At 39.6% G+C, this 12,265-nt stretch overlaps 1 protein-coding gene across 1 annotated transcript in view; it reads right to left on the bottom strand.

Moving 5' to 3' along the window:
- Positions 1-1,053: 1,053 nt before the first annotated feature.
- The window catches only part of TGFB2 (transforming growth factor beta 2), a 60,717-nt gene continuing 49,505 nt past the window's right edge, over positions 1,054-12,265 (bottom strand). Inside the window, exons 3-7 of the mRNA XM_041477139.1 lie at positions 9,254-9,386; positions 9,025-9,135; positions 7,108-7,282; positions 6,384-6,537; positions 1,054-4,570 (exon numbers count right to left, since the gene is read on the bottom strand). Of these exons, the coding sequence (XP_041333073.1) occupies positions 4,412-4,570; positions 6,384-6,537; positions 7,108-7,282; positions 9,025-9,135; positions 9,254-9,386 (732 nt within the window). The 3' untranslated portion in view covers positions 1,054-4,411. The remainder of the gene's footprint in view (positions 4,571-6,383; positions 6,538-7,107; positions 7,283-9,024; positions 9,136-9,253; positions 9,387-12,265) is intronic.

Below are 12,265 nucleotides of genomic sequence, written 5' to 3' on the forward strand. Positions count from 1 at the left end.
TTTTAGCGCACAGCGTTCCCTCCACTTTGTTCCTCCTTAGCTACAGGCACCATGACCACTTTCTCACCTACAATTTCCAATCCCATTCCTCCTCAAACACTGACTTCACAAATACAGCAGACAGGGTTGCAAAGTATTCTCATCTTAAGGCAGTGTGAGGGCTTCTTTGGGTAAGAATGAGGCTGGCAGATTACATTCATGTCAAAGCACATAGCTGGGTAGCTAAAAATAGAATAAAAATTGGCATCTGGAAAATTTTGAAGGACTACAGTTTTATGCTTGTATAAACTCACTGAAATCAATTAAGGCTGGAGCATAACCATGGTGGACTCGCCCCTAAGATTGTTTTTAATGCTCATCCCAAGTTACATTCTTAAACATATTGACAGACCTCAGAGTCCATTTGTTATAATTTATCACAATAACCTTAAACAATCTGGCATAAACATGCTCTTTCATTCAAGCCAAGAAATGCTATGCACTCCTTTGATGCCAGAGAAGGCACCAGGGAGAGCAGTCCCTGTCTCCTCAGCAGTCCCTGGTCTGGAAGGATTTTCACATATAATTTCATCAACTTTAAAAGCCGTGATTTAATTCTGAAGTCCTTCCTGCCATCAGTTTTATTTATTCAAGTGACTAGAGCCTGATAAAGAAAAGCTGCAATTCCAGGCTCCTTAATTTTTATTTGCTTAGATAATGCAATTGCATATTGCAGAGTGCATGGAAATAAGACAACAAACTAGGGAATCCTATTTTATGTCAAAAAAACACTTCCACGTGCCACATAGCTGCTCCTGGTAAACTGATATAACTGAGGCAGCTGTCTACAGACCAAGAGATCCACGAGAGTGGCTGAGGGGAGAACAACCCCCACAGAAGATATGATTCATCTCATCCTGGATGGATGTTCTTCACCTCAGACTGCAGTGGACCACAGCAAGGTCACACATGCCAAAATCCCAAACCAAATCAGGCTTTGCAGGTATTTAACATTCCAGAGCTGAGGAATTGCCTGTGCCAGAATAATACTGCCATACGAAAGCAACAACAGCATATAATTGAAATAATTTATTTACCACTAGAGCACCACAAAAACAGACATACAATGTGTTGAAATACAGAGTAATCAATCACCAAAGTACAACACAGCTGTCCTTTAAGTTCCTTCTTTTTTTGCCTTTAAACCATGCCAACCATACAGTTGTACTGGTGCTAAACACATGAGAAGGGCTGTCCTACCCCACCCAGCCTTAGCTATGATTCTCCCTCAGCCCCAGTCAGCCTCTTGGGTCTGATCTTTCCAGATGCTGAACATTTCCCATCAGTTCTCAAGGACTTTGCTCAGGCAGTGGCAACCACCTTGCCAAAATAATGCCTCGTAGCACAAAGCCCTTGAGCTGTTGCAGACCCATCTGAAGATCATTTGAGGGGTATTTACATCAGACCTGAGAGGTGCTAAGGACTCACACTACCCCACTCTGCAGAGGGGAATTTCACCCACTGTAGGATCAGGCCTAACACCCTTGGCAATTAAAGGGAAATACATGCCTAATGAACAAGAAAAAGTAAACTGTAGGAGCTTTAAATCAGAGAATTTCAAATATTATCAGTGTATTTTGAGGAACACTAGAAATTTTTTTAAAAATCGGTTTTGGGGCAATGTCTTACAGAAATAGTGTTCTATGCTTAGAGAAAAACTCCAAATCCAAGTTCAAATTTTCAGCTCCATCCAGCACAGTGAGTATAGTTGGACAGCTATGCTATCTCCCATCCCACTTTTTCAAAACTGGTTTGAAAGCTGCATTCCCGTAATCACAGAACTGCAAAAACATTTTTAAGTTTTGTAAAATATGCTCATCCTTGTCTTCTCTCCTGTCCAACAAAAATACAGTTCTCATACTGAACCTGATAAAACTAATTTTGCTGTCGTTATACAGCAAAATCCAGAGTATGCATTACCCTGAGGAGTTCCACTGAGTTCAGTGCATCTTCTCACTGGAGTTAGTCTGGCTCAAGCAAGTGTTAGCAGGACTGATTCTTCACCTGTTCCCCTCACTCACTAAATAAATCAGAAGTCTAACATACCTTCTCCTCCTGAGCCAGTGAGTGGGATTAGACCATCTCTGGGGCTATGTTCCCATCTAAGGAATAAGCACAGGCTCCACAGAATTCCTGAGGAGCTGCCTGTGCAAGCCACCATGGCACCTCAGTTTTGCACCAGTATTCTACTGAAGCCAAAGAAACTGCACTTCTTAAAACTGGAACTGACAACACCAAGCTCAGGAGTGTCCTCCCAACACTGCTCAGGACAATGGCAGAAAATGTCCCTCTCATCCAAGTAGAATGCTTGCACTGCAGGTTTCCAGCTTTGCTCTGCAGAAGCATCCATCACATGAAGTGAAATGTTTGTGCCTTCTTCAGTATCCTTTTGATTCTTATTTAGGTTGGGTTGTTTTTGTTTTTTTTTTTCTAATGAAGTATGCAATGTGGTTTTTTTTCTTTTTACTCCCTCTACAATATGAAAACAACAAAACCCTAGAAATCCCCATGTTCCTTTCTCACTTTTTCAAAAGAAGCTTTAGCATCAACTCAATTGAGAAAAAAATTCGTAAATTTGCAAAAATCAAGGGTCTGATCCTGCCAATGCTTAAACATACCCCAACAGCCTAAAGGGCCCTGCTGCACCACTGCAGAAGTCAAAGGCAAACCCGTTACCCGCAGCAGGAGCAGCCCCACAGAGGAGCTGCAGGACCGAGTTCCCACATGCCAGGACGAAACATCCAAGTGAGCGCTGCTCCCGCTCCCACCATGTGCAGGGCATCGCCGCGGCAGCCGCTCCCTACAGCCTCCTGCACAGTGATGGATGTCATTCTCTGCAAGGGTTTGCCTCACCTCAGCCAGGCTGGGACACCTCTTCTCTCCACACCTTGCTCCCTGCCCATCTGTTTGAATGTCTACAGCCAAAAGAAAATGGGAAAATGGGATGACCCAGAAATCTGAACCGCATTGCAATGGAAGCGTTATGAATGGCGACAGCTGGAGGAGGAGAGGAGGAGCAGGGGGAGAGATTGCTTTAACTCATCCTTTTTTATAAAACAGAAAAACAAATGGAGTCAGGTAGCTTATGTCATAATGATGAACAATATACAAAGCACATGTATAGCAATTATTATAAAACATGTATTTGTAGTGCAAGTCAAAATACAGGGACTCTACTCATACTGGCCAGCTAGAGGGAAACACATGATTCTGAATGATCAAAAAGAGCCCCAAATTCAAATTCAAAGTCATGAGAGCTGACAGTATCACAGAGTACAAAAATATGGTGAAAATTTACACATTAGATATAAAGTATGTAATTTTTTAATAGTTTACAAATAGAGACCTACAGATATGTTTCCAATTCAGCTGGCTTTTACTACCCACCTATTGTAATACTCTAGGTATTGTTACATATACCAAAAGAACAAAAAAAATTCCCATAGCATAGCTATACAGCAACATATTAAGGTCTGAAGATTAGACTAGTACATGTTAAATATTCCACTGGTTTACTAAACTGACATTTTAAATCATTTACAGTAAAAAAAATCTTATAGACTTGTCTTTGAGACTGAAACAGAGTGTCCTTTATTAGTAAATCATTCAGTATTTAAAACAAGAGTTTGAGACCTTACAAGAAGTCTCTCTAGGCAGCCGGCATGAAAAACAAGTTATTTTAAAGGCAGAGTTTGTCAGTATTGCAATAACTGATTTCTATTTTAATCAAACTAAACTAACCATTACTTTTCTGATTCTTTTGAGCTTGTGTTCCTTTAGGCTTTATATGTATTTCTGGCAGCTTATTTGGTCTCCACCTTGTCCACATTGGCTGGTTTTCGTTTTCCCAATGGTGATACAGAAATGTTCATTTGATAGTTTTTATACACAAATAAATAATGCACTGTTAACTCTATAGCTAAGAGGAATGGCTAGGATGCCTATTGCATAACGATACAGAGAGATCAAGTAAGGCACGGGACAGATACAGCAACTCCACTTCATGGGATTTTCCTGTTTTTTTCCTTTCACATAGTAACACTAACAAATTTCTTCCAGTGTTTATTTTTTAAAAGGTTTCTTTTTTTCTTTAACTTTGTTTCTTGTCTATCTCACACTATGTGTAGGTGAAATGTAGGAAAAAGCCTTCAATGTTTTGCTTCAGATGCCAGTTTAAAAAAAAAACAACAAAACAAACTTTCAAACAGTTCAGACTAGTACCGCTTTTTTTTTCTTCTTTTTTTTTTCTTTCTTTTAACACTGATGAACCTGGGTTTTTATTTTTCTTTCTTTCCTTCTCACTCTCTTCTTTTTTTTTCTTGGTTATCTTTATTTTTTATAAACACATGTCATGCTGTTTCAGGGATATCCTTTAGCTGCACTTGCAAGACTTTACAATCATGTTGGAAAGCTGCTCGATTTTGGGTGTTTTTCCAATGTAGTAGAGGATGGTGAGGGGTTCCAAATCCTGGGATACACAGCACGGAGAGGCTGAAGCTTCTGGATTTATGGTGTTATATAAGCTGAGTACCTAGAAGGAGAAACCAAAAAAGAGAGATTAAGGCAGCTACCTCTAATGAGCAAACTGTTTTCTGCATCACTTCCTCCCACAGCACCTGACAGAATGCCCAATGAAAATGGTATGAAGATTCCTGGATTTTAGGGGGTTTTTATGCTTTTCCACTTCAATCTAGTGACCACAATATGCCTGAATTTCCTAAAGTTTTGTCCATAGAGTTTTAAGCCTCAAAGCAGGTACATACCTGGAGTATGTCTTTAAAATGCTGCCCTTTGTATCAACAGGCACACCATATTTATGAGTACAGAGGAAATGGAAAGGTTTTTATCTGTTTCTTCAGGTTGCCATTTGCTGTTTACAGATTTTGGATTTACAAGTGACCAAAGAGAAGGGAGACCTCTTCAGAGCATAGGCACTCCTCTTCTTTTACTCTCTGGCTATGCTAATTAAGTCCTTTAACGCCACCCTGCAAGCACCAGGACTCAAGGTGCAGTTATTCCTGCTGAGAGCTAGATTCACGGAGTTACCACCTCTGTCACCCTATGCATGGTTAGCCACTGATGATGCACAGGTGCTCCTGAGGATGCCATTAATGCCTTAGCCAAACACCAAGTGACCTTTTCCTAGAACTTCCACACAACATTTGCAGCTTAGAGAGACAGATCTGTTCAGGACAGCAACACTAACTACTTTATTAGGCAACTTCTGGCTCCTCAGGCAATTATCCAAACCATGTATTTGTGACCATGACAGTTACTCTTTCTCTTCCCTTTAAAAACACATGCAGCTCCAAAATGCACACACCATTACTCCATACCAGCATGGAAACATACCTTATTTATACCTCTGCCTGCTGATATTGCTAACAGTACAATGTCACAGACAGTGACGCTACAAAGGGGTCTGTAAGCTCAGGAAGAACACGGTATCATGGTTTTACCAACCTAAAGGAACTCAAGCTGTCCCTTGGGCACGGCGAGCTCTCCCTGCTGGCTGACACTGATCTGTCATTTTAAGGGAGGCTTGAAAAAGGGGAGACATCATTCTTAGCATGGACCCGAGGGTGAAATTCTTACTTTATGACAACTATGATGCAAATGTCTGTCTCTTGGATTTACTGTCTAGACATCCTTAGTGACAGCTGAGAGGAAATTAGCACTTCACAGCAGAATACTACTCATCCTAAGGCAGTTGGCTAAATACCACCTCCAATCCCTAAAATAAAAAGTCCCATCTCAGACAACTATGATTTGGTTCTTCAACATCCCATACACAAAGTCCCTCCTATCCATATAAATTTTCAAAGTCTTTTGACTTTGAAATAGTCAGCTATCAGTATGGTAGGTCATAAAAGTAGGTGATGACCAGGTGGTACAACTCAGCCCTTTTGTTACTCTTAAAGTGCCTCCCTCAGTGTCTTTGCTGACCAAACCCACTGTGCCATCTTCCACTCACGTCTATATTGAAAGGCCTTTTCCAAGCCATCTCCAAAGGCTACATACTCACAAGAAGTATTCAATCCAATCATGTGTTCATATCAAAGATATCAAAAGAAAGTAAATAAAATAATAAAATAAAATAATAAAAATAATAAAAATAAAATAATAAAAAATTAAATAAATAAAATAATAAAAATTAATCAAAAGAAAGTAAATCGCTTCAACACTAGCTTGAGGCCATGTGTGAGTTCTTCTATATGGCCACATTTCATCATCCTTAGTTACTGAGACGAACTCTGGACACTGGTGCTGATGTCAGCCCCAAAAACATAGCTCAACCTGCAGTTATAAAACAGAAGCTGAAAATTAGAAAATCCATTACTTACTCTGCTGTGCTGAGTATCTGAGCTCCATAAATATGGGCAGGCCCCTGCACAGAAATTAGCATGGTATCCTTTAGGTTCATGAATCCATTTCCAGCCAAGATCCCTCTTGAAGTCAATATAAAGTGGACGCAGACAGCAATTATCCTGCACATTCCTGCGAAATAAAATACAAACACATCGGTCATAAAAAAGACCACACTGGGAATAAAAATAATCCAGTTGCTTGCTCACTGAATGATCCTTTACAGGCAGGCAGGTCTGAGTCACAAAAATTCTCAACTAAATCAGATCAATAGTAGCTTATACTGTAACTGAAATTACAGTTATTGCAAGATGCTTGGACATGGCAGGACTTACTCATACAGACAAAGCTAATGGCTCCCCTGGAGGACTACTCAAGTGTTTTTCTCCAGGTCCTACAGAGGAGACTGAGTAGGCGAACAAAGCGAAGGTGATAATTTTGCTCTAACTATGGGGCTAATGCATCTGGGAATCATCCCCGTTGGAACTGAGCTTCTACTGTCTAAGGTCACAGCAATCTGCCCCTGTCTCTGTGGGATTGGAGACCGCTGGGTAGAAACCTGCTGCACACAGACCCTGGGTCTGAGAATGAGGGTCTGCATTCTCTATAAATGCCAACTGTAAAGAAACATGATAAACAACTGCATGACACCTCCAGTCTCCCACCACTGTGTAAGAACATTGGATGTGCAGGCATAGTTACCTAAAACAATAGGCAGCATCTAGAGCACGCTTCTTCCGCCGACTGGGCTGTTGCGACTCAAGTCTGTAGGAGGGTAACAACATTAGCAGAAGATGTGGGGTCTTCCCACTGTATTTTTTCCTATTGGACTTTAAAGCTTTCACATCACCACTGGAATATGTGTAGTCATCAATACCTTCAAAAAATACATTTTGGTGATAAACATTGTGTTGCTTTTTCTTCACAAATTAAATAAACCATCTCTTAAAAAAAATCTCTCAGAAACTGGGCCATGATGGTGTCAGCCAGGCATGTTTACTGGGGAAGTGGAGCCAAATTTCAGCCCAAGATGCCTAAGATACCCACAGTTCTCATGTTAGCTATTGTATCAACCCTCCCACATTCACATCTGTTTAATGGCATTTCAGTACATTTACCAAAAATGTCGAAAAGAGTAACAGAGAAGGCAACCTCAGTCACTGCAATTTGCGCGTCTTGGCTTCAAATGCCCCAAGCAGTGACTCTCTTGTTGCTTCAGCCAGAGCAGTAATCCAAACTTTTAACACGTATGTACCTTTTAAAACCTTCTAACACACTTAAAGATGCTCTGGATACTTCACCTTCATTTCCCGCTCTTACTTCTATCCCATTAGTTTCCTCCATCACATTCACTCCTTTATGATACTGTAAATTCCCCGTCTTTCATTGCCAGTTTATGTAAATCTGCTGATTTTCCCCAGAAAGCCAGTTATTCTGGTCTCTTCCTTTATATGGGCATGGAAAAGACATTTGATTAAAGTATTTCTTCTTGAAATGGCAATCTATGGCCTCGCATTCTGTATTCTCTTTTAACACTACCTGCCTTACTAGCTTCTTATCATGGCAATAGCACAGACAAGAGAGTCAAGGTATTGGCCTTTCACAGGAGTCACATTATGCCTTTTGTTAACGTCCTTTAGAAAATTAACCTCCCCAACCAGACACTACCATCTAAATGGAAAAAGATACACTATTCTTTTCTTAACATATGCAATTCTAGTGACCAAACACCATACTAATCATTTTTTAAATGCACACAATGGCTTTAATTATATGTCCAGTACATGTATTTACTTACAGGAAAAAATTCCAATGCAGTGAAACAATGGTTAGAAAAACTTAATACTTCACAAGGAATATAGCCAAATACTTGGATCACAAGTGAACCAAATCATGATACAGTTCAATAAATGAGAACTTCAGGAACAGAATTTAAGTTAAAATTGGTTCTAATACAGCTATAGATTCATGTGTGCTGGCGGATGGTAATTGTAGTACAGTCAATTAAATATAATTTCTCTTTTGTGAAACTGAAAGTTTAATGGCTTAAAAACACAAGAGAGCTTATACAACCTTTGTATATTTACTCCATACCATCTTGCCCACTGTCTACAAAGAACACATATATTCATAACCCTCACTACACAGTTTTTTTACTTTTTTAATGCCCACTCATTCCAATATTTTTGACTAAGTCTGACTCATCACAGTACTAGGATGGAGAGCAAAAGGTTTATTTTGAAAATATTGAGCTATTTTCTCATTACTATCCGATAGCAGATGGCAAACTGTGCAAGTGTCTTCACTAAATCCAAAAATGTATGCATATCCTTGTGAACATGCTGTAAACTGTAATACAGACTTTTAAGGACATCGAAGCTGCATGCATGGAATGAGACAGTTTTTTCATGCCTTGTGATTTTAGAATTGTTCAGGTGATATAGTTTTACCCTTGTAACTTTAGTAACATTTCCTACCAGCTGAGAATCACGATTCTCAAATGAGCACGTTTTCAATCAGCTGAATGCCATTTAGAAGACAGAAAGAACTTTTTATTTCCCTCCTCAATTAGTACATACCAGAACATTTTAAAAAATTTGAGTTTTTTTCTTTAATTACCTGCAAATCTTGCTTCAAGCTCCTCACTTTTATTTGGGATGATGTAATTATTGGAAGGCACAAAGGTACAGCATGGACAATGTAAGCTTATCTTAAATCCAAGATTCCTGTCTGCAAAACATAAAAGTGAGTGGAGTTGGTTTTTACACATGGAATGACTCTGAAATACTCCTGAGTTAATGAAGGAACAGCTGGGACAGGAGTGAAGGTAAAGAGCACTTTTTGTCACCTCTGTGATGGAGCCATTCATGTACAGCCTCAGTGACATCAAAAGACAACCATTCTCCTTCAGCTCTTGTTTTAACTACTTTGCTGTCGATATAGCGCTGTCCTGGGGATGATAATTCTTTAGATTTTAAAACCTGAAAGAAACAACAAATAAGATTTCCTACAGGTTAACATTTACCTGGCTGCTTTTAAAATGGACCACTAACATTAGAAAATAGCGCAAGAAACTATTGCAGTCAAAACCTCTATGAAGCAGTTGAACATTTGTGCACATTTTCAGAAAGAATCTTCTTAGGGTGTCTAAGGAGAAGAACACTATAAAAACACCCTAATGAAATCAGCTTAGGCTCCCAAGCAAAACACACCATCACATATTACTTAATGAGAGAAATCACACAGAAAGAACTGCCCTGAAAACCCATCATCTAATACAAGTGCTGAAGAGATCACAGTAATCATCAAAAGAAGCTATTTCACCTTCTTCAGTAATACTTACACTGACTAGAGCATAAGATGCCGAAGTCCAGGCTGTACAATGTAGTCTGTACACTAAAGATATTACATTGCTCCCCTACAACTAACCTATGGTATTGCCTTATTCATGCTTTTAGCCTTCCCTCTGATTTCGGGTACTAATCATACATTAAACAGATAGCCATGCACAGATTTGTGCCAACAGGTGAGGCTGCTTCCATCCAAACTTTGATACAGGCTGTAGTTGTATTTTTGTCAAATGTTTCAGCAAAGCTTCTACTGACCAAGCTATAAAAAATACCTGAACAAAAGAAACCCAGGCCCTGCATGACCAGAATTTCAAGTGTCCACAGTCCTCCTCATCCTAGGCAAACAATTCAGTCAGTGCCTTCCCATACACAAGCATAGCCTACTATTATTTACCTAACTCTAGGACAAAAACAATTGGACTTCTGGCTGTTAACAGCTGGTTTCTGGTTTTCTGGTTATTACTCTGTTGATAGTTTTGTGATGCAGGGAGCTGGAATACCATACAACGTTTAGTCAACTTCAATCAAGATACCACATGATAACATCACTTTGTAACTTTTGGTAGGCCAGCTGTACGACTTGGTATTTTGTTTCGGGTTTTTCCTCTCTTTAAGCACTCAAGTCCATCTCCAAATGAGTAACTGACAGCATCTCATTGCTTCCTCTTATTTTCTCAGCCCAGAACAACCTGACATCTAGCAAGCACTGCTGTAATAAAATCATGGTGAAACTGCATAATACATGTAAAGAAAAATATTTCAAAAGAGGTGTGAAACTATGTCATTGTGATAAAATCAGGCTTTTAGTAATTAAACAGGCTTGAAAAGCTCAGATTCTGTCCAGCATGTAGAGTCAGTGTGTAGAGTCTCCCTGTTTATTGCAAGGCAGTGCTGGATCTCTTGTAGGCCAACAGCGTGGCTCCTACAATAACATTTGTCTTATGAAAAGAACAGCAACATGACAGGCTCTTCGTCTTCTTTCTGATCAACACATTTAGCAAAAAGTCATAAGAAGATGTTGGTTCCAGTCCAGAAGATTACTAAGGGCCCCTGGTAGGCGATGCTGAGTTCCCCAGTAGAAACTAAGGGCACTCCAACAGTGAATATTGGGACTCCTTTTTATGAGGTAACCTTCAAACAAAGTGTCTGAACAACTGTTTACAGAGAGTCTGGCAGCAGCAAAGGGACTACCACTGCTCAGAAGTGCCAGAGGGATGAGAGAATCAGTAATCAATGCTGGGAAAGTCCCAGAGAAGTACAAATATAACTTTGCCTTCCCTTTGGTCTTTATCAGGTCAAGTGTTTCTGAGGATGTAATGCAGCTGTCATTCTGCAAGGATGTGTTGGGGCTGGGGGGTGGGGGGCGGTGTGAAGCAAATGGGACACATTACTCTTCCTTTCTGCACAGTCATATCTTTCCAAAGACTCCAGAAACTGCATACCTCAGTTTTGGCAGTGATGTAAGGACTAAAAGTAAGTAATGTGCCAAAAGCAATCTCCTGATGTTAACTATAATTGGTCTTAGACATACTCTGAAGACACAGCTGTGCCTTGGTATCAAAAATAAATGTATTTATTGCAGTCTTTATCCCAACTGCTACCAAAAGACAGAGTCAAGGGATGTCAGTGTGTACCTGGAATAAAAGGCATTTGTAGAAGTACAAGGAATCATCACTGCATGTATCCAATGGTCCAAGCAAACTCCATCCACACTGTTGAGCTGAATGACAAGAAAATGTTTCTGAACTGTACGGCACTGTGGGACAGGATGGATACCATGGATTAAAAGAGCTGGATATTATCCATCCTCTGGTACCTTCAATGTCTGAGAGTAAAGTTTCTCTACATGTTGTTTATGCAACATGTTCAGGAAGAAAATTATAAAGAACGAGGCAAAATTCACAAACTAAGTAAGAGATAATTTCCACAACTGACACCATGGGTTAAACAGGCACAGGCAGTTCTTAAGCAAAAGGCTGTTAAGTGAGAAGTGTGTTACACTTAGTGAAATTAACTTCAATCTCCTTCTCTTGGGTTAAGTATCGTTATAGTGTTAGGGTGATGTATGATCTTAACAACCTGAGTACTTGTAAGCAAGAATGATCTTCTAGCCTCACCATTTCAATTTTCCCTTCTTTTTCTCTTATATTGTTGCAAGTGTGGAAAGCTAATGGAAGATAAAATCTTAGACTGGATCCTCAGAGTCCATTTTCTCCCACAGATTAATCTAATAAAGTTTCTTTTCCTACACTGCTTTTTATTTCCATCCACACTGAAGCAACTGTACTCTATATGGGGGTAAACAAAGGGGCCTTTTTGTAGGAATCTCTCAAGAAATTTTTACAGCTACAATATATTCTTCAATTGAGTCTTCCAGAAATCACTCCATGAAATAAGCATTTTGGATTCTCTCTGCCATTTCCCCACTTTGGTTTGCTTCTTTTTACTTTGCTTTACATTTCTGGTTTTAACCTTCCCCATCAGCAACATACCTTTTTCTTCCAATACAC

Source organism: Pyrgilauda ruficollis, unplaced genomic scaffold (assembly GCF_017590135.1).
Source record: "Pyrgilauda ruficollis isolate IOZ18807 unplaced genomic scaffold, ASM1759013v1 scaffold4, whole genome shotgun sequence".
Taxonomy (NCBI): Eukaryota; Metazoa; Chordata; class Aves; order Passeriformes; family Passeridae; genus Pyrgilauda; species Pyrgilauda ruficollis.